The sequence below is a fragment of the Dermacentor silvarum genome, chromosome 3, assembly GCF_013339745.2.
Source record: "Dermacentor silvarum isolate Dsil-2018 chromosome 3, BIME_Dsil_1.4, whole genome shotgun sequence".
Taxonomy (NCBI): Eukaryota; Metazoa; Arthropoda; class Arachnida; order Ixodida; family Ixodidae; genus Dermacentor; species Dermacentor silvarum.
The window spans coordinates 161531238-161554756 of NC_051156.1; the positions used below are offsets into that span (position 1 = coordinate 161531238).

Here is a 23519-nt window from a genome sequence, read left to right on the forward strand (position 1 = left end):
TCTGAGACGTGTTTGAAAAGGTTCAAGGGGCAAACAAAAATGGCAGGACCCTGAGCTTCGCTTTTAAGAGCGGAATGCGATAGCATTCAAAGATTTCTGAATGCTATCGATTCGAAAGATTTCTGAATTTGTCAAATAAAGTTCAATTCAATTCAATTCAATTCAAAATGCTTGTCAGGCTTCCCGGCAGCTGGAGCTTTTTTTTTTTTTTGTACACCTTCGCCTCTGTGGGCCGCTGCCGTTTTACGCTGCAGAGGAGGCGAGCGCCATCTGGATGGTGTCTTTGCAAGCAACCTACTTGGGCGCGCCGCTGTATGAATGCTAGAAATGCTGGAAAAGGGGCTTGTGTTTGAGTTTCCTCGTACCAGAATTATGTGCTCTCGCATATTCAAATTACAATCCGACGCTGTCATGTCTTTAGGTTGTGGTTAAGTCGTACTTTACGATTTTCCTTATGGATGGTACATTGAGAAATTGAATTAGTTCACAAACGCCTCCGCGCCACGCGTAGGGCCTGTTTGGTCGGGGTCGTTCGGAACGATTTTCTCAGACGCGGATGCCGACGCCGTCACCGACGCCTGATTTTCTTCGACACGGAGCCCTTAATGCTATCGCATTAAAATCACAATGTTAATTTGAACGTAAGCGAAAGTACCCTTTCTCTACTTCTGCAAACTCAAATGCGAACAAGCCGGACCGAACACTTTTGAGCGCGGCAGTCCCATCAGTTTTATGGTGCGTCGAAGTGTGCTAGCGTTAAGATCATCCCGTCTTACAAGCTCGAACTCAACGAGTCGATTCTGTCTTCTGTTTGAACTCTGTTGAAAGTGACACACTGCAGTGTCGTCGCTCACCTGGAATGCATCCCTCGCTGCTTGGCTGCACCGTTTGGGGCGTGGCGCTCGACGTGGCCATGGCTATTGCCGGCCGCGCACCTTGAATTAAACGGAAACAACGTCGCCACTCTGCAAGTGACCAGGACCGTGAGAGGGTAGCCCGAAGTCGATAATAAATGTTCCAGTCAATCCCGAGGGACACGATGAAGCCTCCGCGTGGGAATGCTCTGTTCTTCTTTGTCTTCGACCACGCTCGCGTGTGGGTGTCTCATGTTGATGTTGATTTGATGACCTTAAAGTCTTTCGCACATACCCACTCACGGTTATCGGCCAAGAGTCAGGCACATTGCGACACGATTCTTCGAAAGCGCAAAATCGGCCTCTACCGAACATTTTTAACTGGAGCTTGCTACAGAAAAAAAGTTTTGCGGTCTTTTGAAAGCTGACCTCCTGAGCTTAGAAGTACGCAGTCACCGAAAACAACTTCTTTAGCACCTTCCGCTATGTCAACTTCTTTTTAACTGGCCAAGAGAGAGAGAGAGGGAAAAGAAAGATAGGAGGTCTTCCTGGAGGGCTATGCCGATTTTCACACAGAGAAAGAGATATGCCACACGCAGGTTCATTGTTTCAGCTTCGTTATGGGTGGCGGTGTGGTAAGTGTTATTGGAGTTACAGCCACATTAGATAAATACACAAGAATGTGGACTTGGGAACAGTCACGGCAAAGTTTTTTAAGTGCTGTCACAGGCTTTTTACGCAACCAAGGCCTTTTATCCGCTTTTGTCAGACCGAAAATATCGGTTTGCGACAATCTCACAGCAATCACTTCATCTTAGATGCAACGTTGCATCTTAGGTGCAAACAGCCACGTGTATCGCTTAACTGCCGGCGACGCATGATGTGCAGCGCTGACGCGAGACTCGGCAGGCTGTTGTTTTTATGGCCCTCCGCAGCTGCAACAAACGGGTTCCGGCGTGGTCTAGTAGGTAGAATACCTGGCTTTCACGCAAGAGGCGCGGGTTTTGTTCTCGATGTCGGCGTTGGAAGAGCTGTGTGGTGTAAAGGTCGGAATTCTGGAATTTGAATCCCGCGATCCGAGTTTGAGTCTCGGTGAGGCCTTTACTTGTTGCGTCGGGTTCGCTTAAAATTTATTTGTTCAACTGGAAATTATCTACGATATCTCGGGTTTCGGCTCCTGAAATTTTCCACTTATAGGCATTGCTTACGAATAATTAGCTGTTCGTTGGCATTCATAAATTGGACGTATAAAGAACATCATCAATGTCTTTGTTAGTAATTCTCCCTGGCGACTTAGGTAAAAAAACAACAACTTAAAGTTAGAAAAAAAATGTGTTCAATTCCTTGACCCAATCTGAGGTTTTGTTCGGATGCACATGCATGCTAGGCGTATCAGCCCAGATCCCAGAAAACAATGTTGCCATATATGACAGCGCACAATGTAAACTGATTAAGAGAGGCGTAGCGGCCTCGTGTATTAAGGCAGTACCGTAGAAGTAATTGTAGCACGAGGTTGAGCAAGGTTTATCGAATCAGACAACGCGCTTAACGGAAGCGGTGGTTACTCGTTTTCTCGTCACTCCAGTATGTGAAAACATCCCGCAGAAATAAAAGCGAATACGCTCGGAACCAGCGCGCAAAGAAAAAAAAAAGATGAGAAGAGAGACCAGTGCACGTGCAGCCGCACGCGCGCACGTTATCGCGCAACCTATAAAGAAGCTATCGAACAGGCATAATGGGAATTTATTTTTCAGTGCAGCGTACCTTGAAATGTATCTGCAGTGTTCAGTGGTATGATAAGGTTGACTGTTGCTTTCATGATCATCGTCATCATCCTATATTTATGTCCACTGCAGGACGAAGGCCTCTCCCTGCGTTCTCCAAATGCCCCGTTCTTGCGCTATAGCTGATTCCAACTTGCGCCTTCAAATTTCTTAACTTCATCACCCCACCTAGTTTTCTGCCGTCCGGGACTGCGCTTCCCTTCTCTTGGTATCCATTCTGTAACTCTAATGGTCCACCGGTTATCCATCTTACGCATTACATGGCCTGCCCAGCTCCATTTTCCCCTCCTAATGTGGACTAGAATATCGGCTATCCCCTTTCGCTCTGTGATCGACACCACTCTCTTCCTGTCTCTTAACGTTAAGCCTACGATTTTGTGCGGTCCTTAACTTGATCTCGAGATTCTTTATTAACCTCCCAGTTTTGACCCCATAGCTCAGCACCGGTAGAATGCAGCGATTGTACACTTTTTTTTTTTTTCAACGACAGTGGTAAGCTCCCAGTCAAAATTTGGCAATGCCAGCCGTATGCACTCCAACCCAATTTATTCTTCTGTCTTTTCTTTCTGATGATGATCAGGGTCCCCTGTGACTAATTAACCTAGATAAACGTACTTCTTTACAGACTTTAGATGCTGACTGGCGATCCTGAATTATTGATCCTGATTTAGCGCATACCGCAAAGTTGTCATATAAACTGTATACAGTACAAATGGGAGAGTGCTTATAGTGGAGCACGTCAGCACTGCAATAACGTCAAGAATGGGCATGGAAGCCATTTACCGGGCTATTGTAATAAGTGCGCATGCAATCCAACGTTTGATTAGCTTAGCTCAGTGTTTTACCTAGTGTTTACGTGTTTCCTAGTGTTTTACGTGCCAAAAACGCCGCTTGGTTAGGAGGCACGCCGTAACGGGAATACTGCGGATTGATTTTCACCAGCCAGGATTCGCTAAACCTGCACCTAAATATAAGTACACGAGCGCTTCCGCATTCCTCCCCCATCGGAATGCCGCCGCAGCCTGGATTGAACCCGCAACCTCGCGCTCAGCAACGAAACGCCGTTAGCCACTGAGCTGCTGAGTCGAGTCTCTTTATAAGGCGAAAGTCTAAGATGGCTCATGGGTCGAAAAATACGATGTCCGGCGTTAGGGCACCAAAATTCATGGTGCCACCCTGCCACATGGTGTCACCAACAAAGGTGGTGGGTTCGAGTGCCTTAATTACCCTACCTTAATTAAGATATAGCTAATTAAGGTACTCGAACCCACATCCCTTGGTGGGAGTCACACCCACAATAATTGGTATTAATTAAGGTGAAGTTTTTAAGGCACAGTTACGTAATATGCGAGTAGAATTAATTAAGGCACTTGAGCCCTTGATCTTTGGTGTGAGTTGAACCGATGACCTTCGGTGTTAATTAGGGTCACATTAATAAAGAAACAGTTCATTAAGGTAGAGTTATTTAAGGCACTCGAACCCACGATCTTGGTGGGAGAAAACAACTAATAGGAAGTAACAACGCAATCGAATAAGAATGTCGAGAAATTTAATGAACGTCTCGTGAGCGCGCAGGCTTTCGCCCTCATCCTCGTTAGCATATTCTAAAATGACAATTTTGACAAGTATGCCTGATTCTTCGTTGTGGCAATTTTTGTTGGACAGAAAATGCTCCATCTGTAACGGACGTCAGGTTGTTGCGAAATCGCAGGACGCTATAAAGTGCAATATTTGAGATCTATAGCATGCTATGGTATTTTGAACCAGCAGAACATTTACGTTAATAATTCTAGCTGTTCAGAAAGCTGAAAACGAAGTGCCATCTTGTGTTCATGCCAGAAATGGATTGCCAGTAATGACGTTCTGTTACTTCCTCAGTTTAGCTTTGCTACAAAAAGGCAAGAATCACAGACATCTAGAGATTTCGTATGAAGCTACGAAACACTACCAAATCGTACAAATACCCTCATTTTCAGTCTCACATTGGAGCGCCAATGTAAAACGAGTAACCGTAAGGTTTACCATCCATAAAATGCACAGTGGGCTATGAGGGACACCTTAGTGGAAACGGCTCCGGAATAATCTTGACCACTAGGCAGGCACTCTTAAGCAGGCGCCAAAAGAATTGCGCGTGGATCTCTTCCATTCCGCCAGTGATGGGATGCACCCACTGCGGCTGGGATTGGAACTGTGGACATCACGAATGCAGCATCGCATCGCCATAGCCACTGAGCTATCGAGGCGGCTAGCGCCAGATTTCGCTCCAGTATTCCGACTGCATAAAACCCAATGTGTGCATCGTCGCTGGAACGACATCAGCAAACAATAACGCAGGCACGACGGAAGCCACATGCATCCCGTAACTGACCAAGCCGCGAGATGCGCACGCGAAACGAAAGCGTAAAACTCAGCAGCTGTTGTTTTTGTCGCTGCGCAATCTTCGTGCTGCTGTTCTTTTTTTATATCCGTCCGTGCCTAGCGTAGGCCCTCCGCAGCTGCGGTAAATGCGTTCCGGCGTGGTCTAGTGGCTAGGATATCTGGCTTTCACCCAGAAGGCCCGGGTTCGATTCCCGGCGTCGGAAGAGTTTCGGTCTCATGGTGTAATGGTCAGCACTCTGGACTTTGAATCCAGCGATCCGAGTTCGAGTCTCGGTGAGACCTTCGTTTTTTTTTTTCCATCGGGTTCGCTTTTAATTCCCGCATATATTATCTGCGCTATTTTGAATAATAGCTCACGAATCATTCCATTTGTACGCGTTGCTCCTGTTCTCCCGCGTTGAAATATTGGTCGTATCAAAACCACCATGAATCGATTTGTTATTCATTCTTTTTGACAATTTCTTTAAGCAACGGTATGCCCAATTATTTTGTGGCGGCAATGTTTGATGCTAACGGAATGCACCAGCGTCAACGCACGCCGAGTTCTTGCGAAACCGCGGGGTGTCAAAGCGCGATTGCTTAAGTGACTGAATGGTATTGAGTGTCTTCGTACCTTATGCAAGCAGAACATTTACGTCTTGGAATGCGACCAATAAGAACGCTAGAAAAGGTAAATCAACAGTGGTTGACATCGAATAAAGACAATGTATGTCGGGGCGCATTAGTGTACCATGCGGTTTTTTGTTACGTGTTTTACCATATTCGTTATTAACGCGAAGGCATTATATGGCTCATGAGGCGGAAAATCCTGCGTTAGCCTGACCACGATGGTCCAAAAAGTCAAGTGAGCCCAAGTGAACCAATCGAGGCAAGTGATGACGTCAATTAAGGCAAATTTAACTTAGAAAAAAATAATGAAGGCAGAGTGAATTAAGGCAGGGTGAACAAAGGCGATGTTAATTAGGGCAGGTTTAATTAAGATAAGGTTCATTATGGCACTCAAACCCGCGACCGTCGTTTTTAATTAAGGCGAAGCGTTAATGCACAGTTATTTAATGTAGAGGTAATTAAGGCACTCGAATCTTCGACCTTTGGCGGGATTCGAACCCACGACATTGCGTTGTGCGCTCCTTGGGATGAACACCATTGTTTGTCGCAATTACACAATGCATCAAAACGTTTCGGTCATGTAGATACGTAACGACTGAAAGAGCATAGGAATCGCGCGCTGGTCGCTATGCTTTCGCAGTTCATCCACATAGAGGTAACTAAGGGTCCCTTGAATTTTTCAGGAGAATAGAGAGGCTCCTGCAGAAGACCTCGCCTATCTTCGATGCCAACCGTTGTTGAGTTGCCTTAACTTCACCTGAAGCCGTTTAACTTCAAGACCAGCCCACATATTTTGTTGAGTAAAGCCACAGTTTTGGATCCGGTTGGTTCTGGGCGCGCGTAGCTGGAACGAGCGCATCGGGGCTTTTTCTTGCGAACTTTTTTTCGCTAATTACTCATTACTACCACTCCGTTCATAGCTGTACGCTCACTTGGCGTGTCTTCTTACAGCGAAGCTGTCTATGGCTACGGTTCTGTGCATTTTCCGTGTCCGTCAACAGACCTGCGGGTGCAAAAACTCAGCCCCCGAATTTGATCCAAGATCGCTTCATTCTATGCAAAAGCTTACACGTGTCATCCCTTGGATATGCATTTTCAGTAGAGTTACCAATAGAAACCATTTTCAAAATCAGTAGACTCTCAGGTAGATAACAAGGGTTTCTCAAAGATGCACCACTGTGCGACCAGCGTAGGCCATGTCTACGCTCGCACCACCCTCCCTTTGTCGTCGTTCCAAGCGCTTGCATGCCTAGTTTCCTTCCGCCCTCCCGACGTGGCGGTCCCGTCGCGCGAGTCTAGTTTCCTCCGGCTCCCCGACGTGGCCATAGTCTTCCAAGTGAATGTAAGCTGCCGATAAAGACCGCCGGTCAAAATAAAGGTGCGTGTGTCTTCGGAATCACCGCCGTCAGCGCTCAAGAAATATAAAATTTGCTCATACCTTTGATCTAAACTGTATGTCACCTCTATGGCATGTGGTAAACTCCTTAACTGGTAACCCACCTGCACAGTAGTGGAGTGGCGCCTGATTTTTTGGTTGTTGCAAGCTTCATATTGACACATGTTTCGTTGTGCTGCAAGCTCTAGAACGCTTGAAGCTGTCAAATTTACGAGACGAAAGTGCTTGGAACGCACAACCCAGATTCCACGAAAGCCAAATCGATCTGAACCCGCCAGAGAAGATCTTGTCTTGGTAGCACCTGTCCATTCAAGAAATGAGTTTTCGTCAGCGGCATTCTTCTGCCCTCGCCGGTGAGCTTTGATGAAAAATGGCAAGTACCTCGGATATCAGCGACTGTAAGGAAAATCACGAACTTTTTAGATAACTGTCTCGAAAGTGGCAATTCTACATTAAGACAGTTCTACCATAGGCACTCCACGCCGTTTATTAGGGTATTTTATAGACTCACGGAAAATCAATTGGTGATAGGGCGTACTGTGTTTTGTTCCCATCTATATTGTTAACATTTACTCGGATGTAGGTAATAGTCTATCGGGAAAAAACACTACATTACTTGCCAACGAAACGAATCTGTCAACCGAGAATGCTTCGAGAACATTCCCATGCCAAAGCGGCTCAAATAATTTTTAAGTCCCATTGATGAAAAGGCACTGAGATTACTTCAGCACTGAATTTCCAGAAATGGCTGTTCGGCGTTCTTTTCCTTCAGTAATAATGAACTCTTTTCGACAGAATGAATAAAAATTATCGTTGCCTCAATTATTTCCTGTTACTCTTGAGAATCGTGGTCTCTATTCCAGGTCTCAAGTTTCGCTCCCTTTGTTACAAAAATGTCCTGTTTTAATTAGGTGAAATCAGGTTTCCTGTGCGAAGGGGAAGTCTATTAAAGATCGATGCCAAATATGTATTTACCCGAAGCACTGACAGATAGATAATTGCGTTTCGACAACAAGGGATGCAGAGAGCAATTCCTTTCTTGTCAGGAAATGTGGGCAGGATGTCGGCGTGGACGCCAAACACAAACCGATAATACCAAAACTGAGACCGACTCATGGATACAATACTTTAATATTTCATTATTAAAGCGCCTGCGAGCAACACACTGTCTGAAGCATCGTCGCTGCTTTCACCTCTGAGCGACTAGTGTATAAAAGCGTCGCCGTTGCTTTCTTCAGAGGTCAGCCGCAATAACAAACACAAATAACAATCCTCCTCCGCTGATGAAGCTATCTAAGTTTATCCTTCGGACAGAACGCACTCGAAGTAGCCACTCTATTTGGGGATTGTCCCGGACTGCATTCGAAATTTCGGCTACACCCAAGCCGCCCAAGTGGCTACCATCTGTGGATCTCACCATTGCATGCAGATCCTTGATAGAAATTTTCGGGCATAACCAACTATACAATGTCATGTATATATAACTTTAATGTTTCACACGTTTTACACCGCAGCGAACACTTTAGCATAAAAGATATCGATTTATTTTTTAAAATAAAAATCGCAGCATTTCTGTGATGAAAGGAAAATATCACCAGCCATGAAATGACGAGTTGGCAGCAGTTATGTTCTTACAACTCTGATGAGTAGCTGATTATGGACAGATAGAGAAGGAGGAGAGAGATAGAGGGGTAATCAATCAATCTTACAGATATTTGCCTGTTGGCACCCTACCGCACTGCTCCTGATGGGTAGGATGAAAATGAAATGATATGCCTAGAACACGTCACACAAACGTACAGCATGCTTAGAACACACAGAAGAGAGCGTAACTAACAACGAAATTATCATCGTTGACGCCAGTGTCTCCAGGAATGAACATTGTAGTGCTTACCCGCAATGAAACGCTTACAGGCCACATTACAGCCAGTCTTGCAGAACATCGGCCGCGAGAATCTGCAGTAAGGTCCTTTATCGTGGTCTCGCACAATAGTTCGCCATTTAATAATCATCAGGGCTGGTCATTCGGAACGGCATGATATAAAAAAAAAAGATTTCATAAGAAGTAAAAGAATTGCTACGAAATATGACTTGAGAAGAAGACAAAGAGATATTCATGCACGCGGTTTATATCTAAACGAAATGGCAGATTTATTAGCCAGAACGTCTTTAAGTGGACCTTTGATCCCTCTTTTACCGGATACAGTTTACGTCACTGCATCGAGATACAGAAAATTTTGTTTGCAAAATTATTTAAGCAACTTACCGCTGATACCATCTCCAGATTTTCAGAATCTCGGTTTTTGCTGGAATAAACAGTGATGTCCTTCTCGGCAATTGGAAGTTACACACACCAGATTACGCTGTCTCATCCCGAAATCGATTTTTTATTTACATAGAGCTGGTCTGACGGATGTCCCCTGTATGCCTCAACTGTAAGAAAATTGAATCAATAGAACACTACTTTTTATCATGCAGACGATATTCACACCAGAGAAAGTTATTACTCGAAGCTCCACTCTACAAAATTGGATCAGGATTAACCATACCAGTATTATTATCCTTTGGGGCCTCGACACTAGGCTATAGTCACAGAGACGTGTGTTGTGCAGTATTTCATTATTTAACCGACACAAAACGATTACCCTGCTAATAATTGTATCTGTATTGCGTCAGACCTAAATTGGTTTCTCAAAATTCTTTGCTAATATTAACTCTCTCTGATTGTAACCGCTTTTAACATTCACCTTTCAGGTAGCCTGACTGCTCGCTCACATGGAAATCTAGTTATTGCAACATCTGCCTTTGTTTTTTGTTTGTGGTTTACCTAGCGTTTCTCGTTTTCAAATACGAATTTTCTTTAGCATACACACTGGCGCCCAATTCTTGGCCTATCCTCCTAGGGGGTGCGAGCCATCACAGAGGTTCATTATCGTCATCATCACGTGATAACCGTCAGCAGCGGTAGAAGAAGAAGAACGATATTGTTTGCCCACCCGAACGTCCGTTCAACTACCCCTGCGGAGCAAAGTGGTGAACAAGGATCCTGTTGAGGTAAGGCGCTGAGAGCAAGCATGACGTACTCGCGAAATTGTTGGTTGTTGTCCGCCTGGGGGCTAGGGTGACAGCGAAAGTATTTGGGTAGCAGTATTTATGCTGTAATAAAGGCACGCGCAGGGTTGCTGGAGAAGTGGAGAAAACCACGAAATCATTAATAATGTACAATTCAGTCATAGAATGAATACCGGCTAAAAGCTATTCTCTACGCACTCAACGAAAGATAGGTTCCCTCTCAATTATCGAGGCATTCGCTAATTAAGCAAGCAAATTGCTTATACGCAAGCTCTATCACAATGTAGTTAAGGCAAGCTTCCCGTTGCCGAAAACGTTTGTCTGGCATTTACTTTCTTGCGATCCGTCTAGCGGGCATAGTTTTTGGTTCGTTTGTAGCAGTGCATGTAGTTGAATTGAAGGCAGAATTACCGAACGATATCTTAGCGATACTCTTGCTGAGAAAAAAGAAATGTCCTAGAGCAAAATTACAAAAGCGAGAGAGAAACACTGCAACCAAAATTGTCAGAGAAAATCGAGTAAAATCAAAGCATTAAGAACAAAGTTCAGAGCCCTTCCACTACTGTGAACATGGAAGCCAGTGAAGTGGAGTCTGTGGTGGGTCTGCTGTAGTGAATATTGCCGCCACGATGAGAATGGGTGTATCATCGTTGGGCATCACCCAACCGAACATGTCTATCATGAACGTTTCCATGTGTTTCGTAGGCGTTGCAGGGGCAACGTACCGAGTCGCGATCACCGTACCGTCAAACTGTTTTATTAAAGACGGCTACGCCAATCGTGGCGCGCACACAAGCGCGCTCACGTGGTCGCCAGGGTGACCTATGTCACGCCATGGAGAAGCAAACGCAAGATCAGGCGGAAACCGCGGTAAAATGCATACTTTTTTTTTACAATCTTAAGTTGGAAAACGCCGCCAACCTATCGTGTTCATACGACTCCACGAGGTGGCGCGACCTGCCTGAAATTGTTGTACACTACACTTGCGGTTTTCTACGGACGCACTATTACTTGCGTGCATATGCTGAATGGTTCAAATGGAGAACAAATACTAGTAAGAATTGGGTATTATACTTTGTCAGCATGTTCTGTTTTAACGCAATAGCGTTTGCGGCCACGTGTCGCAGAAAATCCGGCGTCGGCGACCGGCGTGTGACCGAGGGTGGCGGAGAAAACCATCCAACCACATCGACCGCGCAGGCCCTCCCCGTGGTGCAAGGTTTTGGTGAACAAAAATTGAATTTCGCACAGTGAAATACGTCAGAAAAATGGTAAAGTACGACTTTACCATTCGGCGTCGGATTCGCCGTCGGATTGGGATTTGAATGTACGAGAAAGCCTAATTCTGCTACGAGGAAACTCAAACACAAACCCCTTTTGCAGCATTTCTACCAGACTTGCGCGCGTCGGGGCAATAGCAAACTATAAAACAATAAGACAAGGTGCTAGGTCCTTCACATTTTAATTTAATACCACTGATATTGCCCCTGGAAAAACGTCTTTCCAGCAATGCATTTCACTTTAAAAGTGAAGCCGACTTTAAGGGGATTGGTGTAAGCTTAGTCTTCGTAAGCTGGCTTTCCCACGTTAAATATTGCAGTGAATGAAGCCTACTGGCCGTATGCTAACGATGCGATGTGAGCGGGTCCCGATAACGCTATCGCGTTCTACTCTTTTCTACTCTTAAAGGCGAAGCTTAAGCGTCCTCCATTTTTTTTCGAGAATTGTTGGTGCAAGTAACACATAATGTGGAGATTGTGGTGATCAACGTTTTTTTTTTACTTTTTTGATAAACTCTTCAAAGAACACATATCTCGATTACCTCGGTTAAGTTTGTTACTTTACCCGCGGTTAGAGCACTGCACGAGCTCGGGCTTACCCGAAAGCCCGGGCCCGGCCCGGCCCGAGGGCTGTGCCGGGCCGGGTAGAGCAGTTTTTTCACGGGCTCGGGCCGGGCTCGGGCAAGGCGTGTGCTTTTGGACCCGGGCCCGGGCCGGGCTCGGGTTTTTTGACGCGGGCCCGGGCTGGGTTCGGGCTTTCTGGTGGTGCGCATGTAACGTGCAGTGAGTTATTCTCGGGCCTCTCAACTCTGAAAACATATATTTTTCAGTCTCGGGCCGGGTTCGGGCCGGTTTCGAGCCGGGCTCGGGCCGGGCTCGGGCCTGTGGTAAAGGGGTGGCGGGCCGGGCCGGGCGGGTAACGTAGACTATGGGCTCGGGTCTCGCCATAAAAGTTTTGATCGGACTCGGGCGGGCCGCCCAATGTAAAAACGGGCCTGGGCCGGGCCCGGGCTGCAAAAATCGGCCCGTGCAGTGCTCTACCCGCGGTGGAGTAAACGTTTCTTCATTAGTTTACTTGCAAATGTAGCCATATAGTTAATGTCTCGTTAAGCGCTACCTCTGGTGAACCCTGTAAAGTTCAAACAAAGTCGATACTTAATATGCATGTAACACGTTAAGGGAAGATGAAGTAATACTACCTGAACATTGATTCACCATAGTGGCTGTGAAGCTCCCAAAACAGCTGTGGTTCGGCAGGTAGTTAGGGTGTAACGGCAGTATATAGTCACGTATAACACCGCTCTTCCATATTCTGTGAAGGCTACCAAAAATTTACTTAACCTGGTCACACTCAGTCCGTGCCTTGTAACAAAATTAGGCTGGGCAGTGGCGTTTTTGTGCATGACTGCCTCGCGGCTCACACCAGGACAGATTACTCAAGATAGAGACAACGTGTTGCTGAAAGTCAGTTGCGAATCGCTTGAAGGGCAAGCAAAGTCATGGGTGCTGCAACCTGAAATGAATCTGTAATACTGCTGGCATTTCTCGTCGGCATGTACTGACACCAGATAGGGCAGCTTTGTGCATCACCCAGATCGTCACTGATGGCGCACACCTAAATCCCTGATAATTTCAATGCTTGACCCGCATTGTGGAACGTTCTATTTCATTTCACGTTCTTCTTTGCTCATGTGTTGAGCCAGCGTTGCCAAATCCAGCGAAAGTACTCGCTTCTAAGTCCCATTCGAATCAATCGGAACGAAAAAAAGGTAATGGAGAGCTAGAAATTAATTTCACGCCAACACTGACGTCATTCGAGTCCTTGTATCGTTAAATAATTAAAATGTGTAGGGATGAATCCATTGACATTGGGTTGACTTGCTTCGAATAATAAAGTGAATAGTCATGAGGATATTCGAGGTCGTATTATGCTAGAATTTTGTTTGCCCTATTCTGGTAATCTATCATCTTCCGTCCCGCGCAGTGGGCAATCTTGGCAATAACGGGGTTCTGGCCTTGTGCGAACCAAAGACAAAGGACCGCAAAATAATATGGGAAATGAAAATAATCGTTACGTATGTAGTGAAGAAGAAGAACAGGGAGCAAGCAGTAGTGCGGCGCTCTCATAGATGTAGGGCGCGAGCGCAGATCACGAGCTCTTGGCGTTGAGACCGTTGCTCTCTGGCGACTGAACTGGTTTTTCGCCTGCCGCTTGCCGTCAGTAAATCTCCTTATCAAAGTGGTGGAGGTGCTGGGTACCCCCTTCAAACCTGGAACTCCGAAGCCGGACGTTGCCCACCACTGCTCCGAGAATGCCTGATGACGCCACCCAGCAAGACGCGGCCCAAGCTCTATCGGTCATCGTGTCAAGCGCGCTGCGTCAGCGCGATCCCGCTTTCTTTAGCGGCACCGATGACTATGACGTAGTAGATTGGCTAACGTCGTTTGAAAGGGTGAGCGCGCACAACAAGTGGGACGACGCTACAAAACTACGCAGCGTCCTGTTCTACCTAACACACTTCGCAAACCTCTGGTTTCGTAACCATGAGTCAGACTTCGCCAATTGGACGGCTTTCAAGACGAGCTTCGCGGAAGTGTTCGGTCGCCCCGCAGTGCGCAAGCTTCGCGCTGAACAGCGTCTACGCGGACGTGCGCAGCAGCAGGGCGAGAACTTCACGAGCTATATTGAAGACGTCATTGACTTGTGCAATCGCGTGAATCCTTCTATGATTGAGCAAGACAGGATAAAGCACACCATGAAAGGCATAGACGACGACGCCTTTCAGATGTTGCTGGCCAAGGACCCACGCACCGTGTCTGAACTCGTGACCTTGTGCCAGAGCTTCGACGAACTACGTAAGCAGCGCGTCCTAGCTCGGCGGCAGACGTCAACAGACGATTCCCTCGCTGCGTTGACCATCGGCGGCGACCACACGGCGCTCCTGTCACAGATTAAGGAGCTTGTGCGTGAGGAAGTTGCTCGACAGCTTTCATTTTTTTCGACCACGCAAGTGCCTAAGCCTAGGCTGACTCCAACCATCCGACAGGTGATACAGGAGCAGGTCACCGTGGCTTTGCCGTCTACCTTTCAATCGACTGGAGTCACCGCGCCGCTATCATTTGTGGTGCCGTCTGCTGCTCCTCCGGCTCCTGTTGCCGCGCCTCTGACGTATGCGGATGCCGTCATGAAGCCAGGTCCTCAACCAGTACTAACCCCTCAACCACCAATTGGACCACCAGCGACGGTGCTTTTCGGGGCGCAGCCACAGTACGCAAATCCTTGGCGCACTGCAGACAACCGCCCGATCTGCTATGCTTGCGGAATTTCGGGTCATGTTGCGCGCTTGTGTCGCCGACGCTTCGCGGCGACCACGAGTATGCCGAGATATCCAGACTACTCCTTCCGACCTCCCTATCGCACGCAGCCAGAACGAGAGCCTGAGACATGCGCCCGTGATCACCAGCCCACTTCCGATGCCCAACCTTTTGCTGCTCGTCGGTCCCCCTCACCGCGCCGCCGTTCTCTTTCGCCTATGCGTCGTCGGTACAATACTGGTGAGGCGGAAAACTGACTAGCAGCTTCTGAGGCACGAGCTGCGCCGTCGTCAACCTGTCTAAGTCCTCGTTTGTCCCCCGCCAATGTTATTGAAGTGTTTGTTGACGGTGTACGAACTCTTGTGCTTGTGGACACCGGCGCCGCTATTTCTGTAATGAGCCATACGTTTTGCCGTTCTATCCGTAAAGTGACGACGCCACCTTCAGGATTTTCTCTCCGTACTGCGAGCGCTCGATATATTCAACCCGTTGCAGCATGTACGGCCAGAGTGCTCATACAAGACGTGATCTACAGCGTTGAGTTCCTTGTGCTGGCCTCGTGTTCCCATGACCTGATCCTCGGGTGGAATTTTTTGTCCCGTAACCACGCTGTTATCGACTGCGCTCGTGCTCAGGTAGAGTTCGCTGTGTTTCCCGAGACGCCTTCCACCGATGTGGCCGGTCCTGGGGATAGAAAGCTTGTCGTCACCGCCGATATTGACCTGCCACCTCAGAGTGCCGTCATTGTTCCCGTTTCCTGTGCCGCCCTTTCCGACGCCACCGTTCTGTTCACGCCATCTGACTTGTTTCGTCGCCGCCACAATACGTCACTGCCTTTTGCCATCCTCGCGCTTCATCAGGACAATACCGGACTACTTGTTTGCAACCCCAATTCTGGCCCTCTGACTTTGTACCGAAATGGAACGCTTGGCCACGTTCAGCCTGTAGACGCTGCTGTTATCGTACCCCTTGACCCCTCTGTGCCTGAGACTCAGCATCCGCTGAACGCCCTGACCCCTAACCTTGCGTCCGACGCCGTGCTCTCGGAATCTTTTCACCGTTCCATCGACAGCGACCTCGATCCGGCTGCACGGACGCAGCTTCTTGCCCTTCTACACGAGTTCCGCACTTCGTTTGACTTATCGCAAGCGTCCCTAGGCCGAACTAATGCGGTTGTTCACACGATTGACACTGGGCCTCACGCTCCTTTGCGACAGCGCCCCTACCGTGTGTCACCTGCGGAACGTCGTGTCATTACGGAGCAGGTTGACGACATGCTTCAGCGCGGAGTCATTACGCCTTCTTGCAGCCCCTGGTCCTCTCCTGTTGTGCTGGTCAAAAAGAAAGATGGCTCTATTAGATTCTGTGTGGACTACCGACGCCTCAACAAGATTACTCGCAAAGACGTCTATCCTCTTCCTCGAATAGACGATGCCCTCGATTGCCTTCAAGGTGTCGAATTTTTTTCTTCCCTCGACTTGCGATCGGGATATTGGCAGGTCCCTATGGCGGCATGTGATAGTCCCAAGACGGCGTTCGTCACACCGGATGGCCTGTATGAATTTACCGTGACGCCTTTCGGACTTTGTAATGCCCCCGCAACATTCGAACGGATGATGGACGGCATTTTACGCGGTCTGAAATGGAAGATATGTCTTTGCTATCTGGATGACGTCGTCGTGTTCTCTCCCGATTTCGCTACACATCTCTCTCGTTTACGCAAAATTCTCCGCTGCCTTACAAACGCACGCCTTCAACTCAACCTGAAGAAATGTCACTTTGGGGCTCGCCGGCTTACCATCCTCGGCCACGTCGTCTCCAAAGATGGCATTCTCCCTTACCCGGAAAAACTACGTGCTGTTGCCGAGTTTCCGAAGCCTTCTACCCTCAAAGAACTTCGAAGCTTTGTCGGCTTGACCTCCTATTTTCGTCGCTTCGTCCGAAATTTCGCCTCCATCATCACACCGCTTACGAAGCTCCTCGCCGGCCCCAGCGACCTTTCCCACTGGACACCGGCCTGCGACGATGCATTTGCGACCCAGCATGCCCAGCATTTGCGACCCAGCATGCCCATGCCCAGCATGCCGAGGAGTGGCGTCAGCTGGCCCGCTCGTTCACGTCCGACAGCCAAGCCCTCCAGAAAGATCGCCGCGACACCGATGAGCATGTGCTGAGTTTTGCCGTTGGATCCCTCGTCGGGCTCCGCATACCTTTCAACTCTCCTGGCCTCACCCCAAGTTTGCTGCCAAGTACCACGGGCCATACCGCGTCATCGAGCGCAGGTCTCCCGTCACTTATGTCATTGAGCCGGTCAACCCCTCCTCGGACAAGCGCCGTCTCGGTCGCGACACGGTCCACGTCAGCCGCCTCAAGCTGCATCACGACCCTCTCATCCTTGCGTCCCCTTGAGTCGCCAGGATGGCTCCCGGGATTCGCCGCCGGGGTTATTGTAGTGAAGAAGAAGAACAGGGAGCAAGCAGTAGTGGGGCGCTCTCATAGATATAGGGCGCGAGCGCAGATCACGAGCTCTTGGCGTTGAGACCGTTGCTCTCTGGCGACTGAACTGGTTTTTCGCCTGCCGCTTGCCGTCAGTAAATCTCCTTATCACGTATTACAACTTCAGCAAAGGTGATGAAGTTTCACAGAAGATAAATATGTTATTCTACTGAAATTATTGATACGCCATGCAGAAAGCCTTCACACGGCGCAGTTAGATTTGGGGAAACAGGATCCCTCGCAGTGCCAACTGCTGGCTTTTTTGTTAGCTCACTTCTTGGAGCGACTGCTCAAGTCAAGCGTTTGCTCGTGACACGATTCGCTAGCCCACATTCATTTACCTGCAACCACGAAGCTTGCTTGTCGAGCAACCACTGCAGGTTTCCTGTAGCGAGAACATGCTTTTAGCACGCAGATGAGTTTTGAACTAGCCATCCCGGCCGCGGCGGCCGCATTTCGATGGAGGCGAAATGCAAAAACGCCCGTGTGCTTGCGTCGTAGTGCACAGTTAAAAAAACCCAGGCGGTCAAAATTAATCCCGAGCCCTCCACTACGGCGTGCCTCATAATCAGAACTGGTTTTGGCACGTAAAACCCCAGAAAGAAGAATCACGCAGATGAGTTGAGGTTAGAGGATAATTTTAGTGTGTTTATCTAGTGTGACAGAATCCTCACGAATACCTTTATATATATAGACAGTCGACATCATATTGCAGAAAAAAAATGTTGCGTATTTCCCTGGAATCATACCGTATCACATGTCGGTATGTTTACTTTGAGTGTGTGTGCACTCTGTTGTATATTTACGTATTTATGAACATTTATTTTCTTAGTTGACTGTCTATGGTCAAGCAGTGTGTGATACTATTCTGATGCAGTAGTTTCTCATTCATGTTTGCAGTTTTTATAAGTGAGGCGCTGTCGTATTATGCGAGTTTTTTACGGTGAACCCCTTGCTAGTTGTCAATTCTATGGATGCAATCAATATTCTGCAGTTGTAATATTTGTTATATGCTATAAATAAATAAATACATAAATAAATAAATATCGCAGTTTCGCCCGAAAGGCGAAGCATCGATTGCGATAGCAAATTAGTAATGAGCTATACGGAGTAGGGATTGTAGTTTTATCGGCTGCATAAACTTGTCACATTCGCTTACTAACTGAAGGAACAAGCGTGGTGTCAGTGCGCACAAGCAAAAATGAATAGATCACACTCAATGACCGCAGACAACCGCTGTCAAAACGCTGGCGTGAGGAAGGGCGGCCGCCGCAGCGACCGAAGGTTCGTGCTGGTCTATCACTTCAACAGAAACTGAGCGGTGAAAGCACAGCGCATACAAAGGTGAGAGCCGTGTGGAGATCGCTTTCAAGATACGGTGCGCGCGACAACACCGACAGCCCGCACCGGCGCAAAGTACAAGAACGCATTTGTTGGCAGAGTAGACGCACCCCCCCCCCCCCCCGGCGTCCCACGCTCTCCTTCCCGTTTTCCTCCTTTCGCGTGGGAGATTGCGTCGCCAGTTCCCCTTGCGCCCGGTTGCAAGATACGCATTTGGTGCCGCAGCACAGCGTCACCCCCTCTCCCTCCTCGCTTACCCCCACGGCCGTTCGCGCGAGGGAAGTCGCGTTTGCTCTCCGCCGTGCGTTCGCTCTCCGTGAAATCGCGCGTCCCCCGCACGCTTTCACTCACACATACGGCGAGCGGCGGCGATTTTATCGCCCTTGGACTTTACACGGAACCTCACGGCGACGGCGACGCGGACGGCAGAAATCCGCTTGAAGTGTCCATATAATTTCTATCGCAATAATAAATAAATAAATAAATAAATAAATAAATAAATAAATAAATAAAAAGAGCACAGAAGGTAATCACACGCTAAGCATTTCCGAGTGTTTAAGCGGCCAGGGTTACGCGTGCTGCTAGATCTGCTAGGTTTGACATTTCTTGTGATGTGCGCGGCCCTTTCAGCAATTCCACGGGAACACCGAGGCGTGCCTCGCCAGGTTGGACTAAAGCACGCGTTTTGGAAAGGACTGGTCTTTTTCTGCGAAGCGGCGTTATGGCGGCCTCGCGCAAGGGAAAGCAGGTCACCAATCGCCCGCCAATAACGGGCACGCCTTCCGAAACACTGACGTCAACTGTAAGTGCAGGCTTCGCAACCATATTTCACGTTCAGCGTTGCCATACACCACATAAGGGGCGTATTAAAGGGACACCACGTTTTTAACATCTGTCGCCCGAGATTCGGCCATCCTTAGGAACCTGCGACGCTAACGAGTTTAACTTTGAAATCTGAATCTAGTTGTGAGCGCTCACGGAGAGACGCTATTGGGCCTGACTCGTACGGAAGAATTCAGAGTGACATTAAAGTTCTTGCACCCAATAGGACGCTTGCTGATACATGGATTTAACAAAAGACACCCAATAGGACGCCTGCAATTTTTTTTACTGTGTAGGCATGAAATAATAAACTAGAATGCGCGAAAGCCTACAGATCATAATAGTTCTGTCTCTAAAATTGGAAGCAATGGCTAAGTACCAAGACGAAATAAAATATAAAAATAAAATAAAATGCATGTGCGTTTGGCGTTCAGAGGTGGCGGTGTGGATGTGTGGCAAAGCTGTGCGCTATTTGGCGTCTCTTGTGTTGAAAATGCGCGATGGCACACGCAACAGTGTCTTTCGCCAAGGCGTTTGTTTAGGCTTGTTCGTGACTCACGGTTGTCCTCGAGAGCACAAAGACAAGTGACCCTGTGGATAGTGCGGTTTCTGTGTCCATTCGATGGCTTCAAGCTGTTGGTCAAGCATTTATATTGAGATCTGTAAAAACTGACTATTGGGATTTCTTACAGGGTAAGATTAAAGCACCGGACAATCTCTATAGCTCTTGATATGCGACGTTGCTCTCCGGCTGCATCACTGTACTTCCTTTAAGGATTTCTCACGCTATTCGTTGCATGAACCTCTGCATATGAGCAGCGAATGCACTTGTGCTTTTAAGAGCTCGGAGCGCCAGCAAGTGATAGAAACTCCGGCAGCAGAAGCCTGTTGCAAACAGGCCGTTAATTTCTCACGTGCCTTCATTCATTGTAGAATGAGCAGCTTCGTAGAGCGCGGTTCCGTTCGGCGTCTTTTGTAATTATGCGACGCGGTGAGAGTATAATTGATTGATGGGGTTTAGCATACGTGAGGGAGCAAGTGTCTATGAAAGAGGTCTTGGTTTTGGTCTTAACGTTCGAGTAAATAAATGTGTATACGCGAATATCATAGCATTCCGTTCCCACAAGAACGTGGCCGCCATGGTCGGGAGTCGGACTTGTGACCTATAGTGCTCAGCATCAAACCACCACAGGCACCGAGACACCTAAGGGCGGGCCAACCGCCAGTAACGGGCGAACAAAAAGTATTCTCGTCAAGCCAGATGATGATTGCAGAACATTTATATTACTGAAAAAGCACGGAAACGTTTTTATTGCCTATATTTTTTTCTTATGTGCTTGTTATTGACCATATACTTCGATCACATCAGTTTTACAATTGCTTTCGTCTTTCAAAGTGTAGCTTTCTTTGCGAACTTTCCCGTATTTTCCTTAGCGTGGTTGCTGGCTGGGTGCTGCTGGTGCTGTCTTACGGAATAACTCGTACGCAGAACATCGCTATATACCATCTTCAATACCTTCATAGGTGTCCAGGCTACTCGCCTTGTTTTCTATCAAATTACTCAGGGCAGAAAAAAAAGTTATACGTAAATATCCTCATTGCAACAAATATACGCCGTCAAGAGCCCAATTTATTTATTAAAATTTGTAACCTTTCTATTGCTACTTTCTCAAACCTTTTCCCACAATAGGATGGACCAATAAATAAATAAATAAATAAATAAATAAATAAATAAATAAATAAATAAATAAATAAATAAATAAATAAATAAATAAATAAATAAATAAATAAATATTTAATAGTGGTAAAATAAGAGAATACAATGCAGGTAAATACGCAGAAGGAGGTCCCAAGGTTACAGACCGCAGGCGGAACCTCCTATGTTAGTACACTAGAAAAACTGATAAAGCGCACATATAATAATGGAAACAAATTCAAAATGCTACTCTTAACAATACTTCTATTGTGCCAACGCCAACTACGTCTTTCAGATGATCGCTGTGTATGGGTGATGATTTCCATACGGGTGCGCGAGACCACTTGCACGCGCGTCAGTTTCCTTTACGCCAGAGATTCATGAATGAAATGGACAGAACCACTTCACGAAAGCTTCGCCTCAGAGCGATTTAAAACGCGCGTTGGATCAGGATAACGTTATTTTTTTTTCGCTTTGGACGAATTATTTTCTACCTACTCTTACTGTTCTCCTATTATGCGCATACAGGAAGCTGTTCGCGGGCTTCGCCTCTGCAGTCTTCACAAATGGGCGAACTTCAAAGGCTACGGTTTCGAGGTAAAATCCGCCGAGAAGGGCCACGGATTCGTCATCACCAAAGTCGACATCAAGAGCCCCGCAGATCTGGGCGGCTTGCGGAACGACGACAGGCTCATTGAGGTGGGAGCCACGTGTAATTTATCCTTTTTCTTTTTGTATGTAAGGAATATTGCAGTTAGGCAAGGCGTTTATACGTCGCCAGATAGTGGTACTTTTATTGAAGCTTTCTGTAGTTCGTTCTTTCTAAATACCTAGTTTTAGCTTTGATAGCTTTAGAAGGTAACCCTGACATGAAACAATGTAACATCACTATCGAGAAAATGAGAGCTCTTAATCAGTAGTTTTCAACCGTGGATCACCGTGGATCGTAGCCAACGTTGCGGTAAACACATTTACCGTGGCAGCACACGAAGGCACCTGTAAAAGGACAATGACGCCGTGTGCAACTGAAAAGAAAGCGACGCTAGTTCAAGGCAGCACAGAGAGCGATATATTTTTAGAGCGCAGCTCTTAGACGCCCGTTCCTGCGGTCAGTGTCCTTCGGCGTCCTCGGCGTAACCGAGCGAACGAGCACAGGATGAAAGAGCGAACGCGGAACGCAGCGGGGGATGAAAGACGGCGAGAGTGAAGGGAGTGCGAGGAGAAAGGCTGGGACGGAGTTGCAGCGGAAACATGAGGAGGAAAGCGGAGTGCCGGCAGCGACCAGGCATGCGGAGAGCGCGGAAACAAAGAGCTGGCGTGGGATTGGGACCCACTGCGCATGCGCTGGTTCACCTGCGCCGCCGCTAGAGCATGCGCTCCGCGCGAGCCACGCGTTCCCTTGTTCACGCTTTCTTTCTGAACGATGAGCGATGCAACCGGCATAAATGCTTCGTCTGCCGCTGCTGCTAAACGAGGTGTCCGAGGAGAGGCTCAGCGCCACCGCCGAAATGACCCCGTCATTTCGAATGAAATTATTTGCTACAGCATAGCTTGGCCGTGACGTCACTGGGGAGATAAAGCTCGGAGACGCCGTGACGGCGGCAGAGATCTCGTTGACTCTGTGGCGAGTACATGTAGCCCTGACATGGGACGACCAAAGAATTGATCTCGACATCTCAAGAAGCCGCTCATCTTGAAGCGCGTCACGCTGCCAAGCGAGTATCTGCGCGTCGGCGGCGAGCCGATTCGGAATACCGTGCAGCACTTATAATTTCCTAGCAAAACATAGCAAAACCTAGTAAAACCTTAAGAAGCTAGGTCGATCCCAGCTCCGCTGTTTACTCCAGCCTTGCACCACTATAGTGCAAGCTGCCTACATTTATTCCCCCTATATTTCTTCCCAATCTACACTATTATAAAATTCACTTCATTCGATTCTCCCTACCTCTTATTCTTTCCCCTATGTTTCGCCATCACACATGACATGGAGGGTTCCTGTCAAGGGGAGCTACGCGACCACGCAAGACGCACGGGGATAGGGACATAGATATATGCCGCTTTAGCTGCTCCAGATGAATGAATAAAGACACGTTGTTACAGTAGCTGTTCGTTAACTGTGCTTCGCCAGCAGGCCTGACACGTACGGTTCCTCCCAAGGCGATCGAAGCGATCCGACGCGAAGCGCGGGTTTGGGGGCTTAGGTAGATGCCGCTTTAGCTGCCCCAGACGAATGAACAATGGCACGTTGCTATTGAGAATTTGTTCTTTTGTATGCTTCCCCGTTACGGATTCTGCATAGGCCACTGTGGTCCTGTTTGAACAGAAGCCTAGCGTCAGTTCTCGCGTATGGCGCATTTACATCGGCTAGGGACGAACAGAGCAAAGCGAGTCCTTCCTTAGCAGAGTCCCCAGATTTTTATCTCGCAAATCACTCAAGCGCACGAGCGTCGGGCAAAGGTGGCGCAGATCTCGCAC

General features: G+C 47.7%; 1 protein-coding gene and 2 non-coding genes across 3 annotated transcripts in view; all 3 read left to right on the plus strand.

Moving 5' to 3' along the window:
• The first annotated feature begins 5098 nt into the window (after nucleotides 1-5098).
• The window catches only part of LOC119444971 (Na(+)/H(+) exchange regulatory cofactor NHE-RF1-like), a 50940-nt gene continuing 32519 nt past the window's right edge, over nucleotides 5099-23519 (plus strand). The window contains exons 1-3 of the mRNA XM_049663777.1: nucleotides 5099-5290; nucleotides 19157-19328; nucleotides 21573-21743. Of these exons, the coding sequence (XP_049519734.1) occupies nucleotides 19248-19328; nucleotides 21573-21743 (252 nt within the window). The 5' untranslated portion in view covers nucleotides 5099-5290; nucleotides 19157-19247. The remainder of the gene's footprint in view (nucleotides 5291-19156; nucleotides 19329-21572; nucleotides 21744-23519) is intronic.
• Trnae-uuc (transfer RNA glutamic acid (anticodon UUC)) lies at nucleotides 5149-5220 on the plus strand. Its single transcript has one exon. It is a non-coding gene; the product is annotated as a tRNA-Glu (tRNA).
• On the plus strand, nucleotides 5228-5299 carry Trnaq-uug (transfer RNA glutamine (anticodon UUG)). Its single transcript has one exon. It is a non-coding gene; the product is annotated as a tRNA-Gln (tRNA).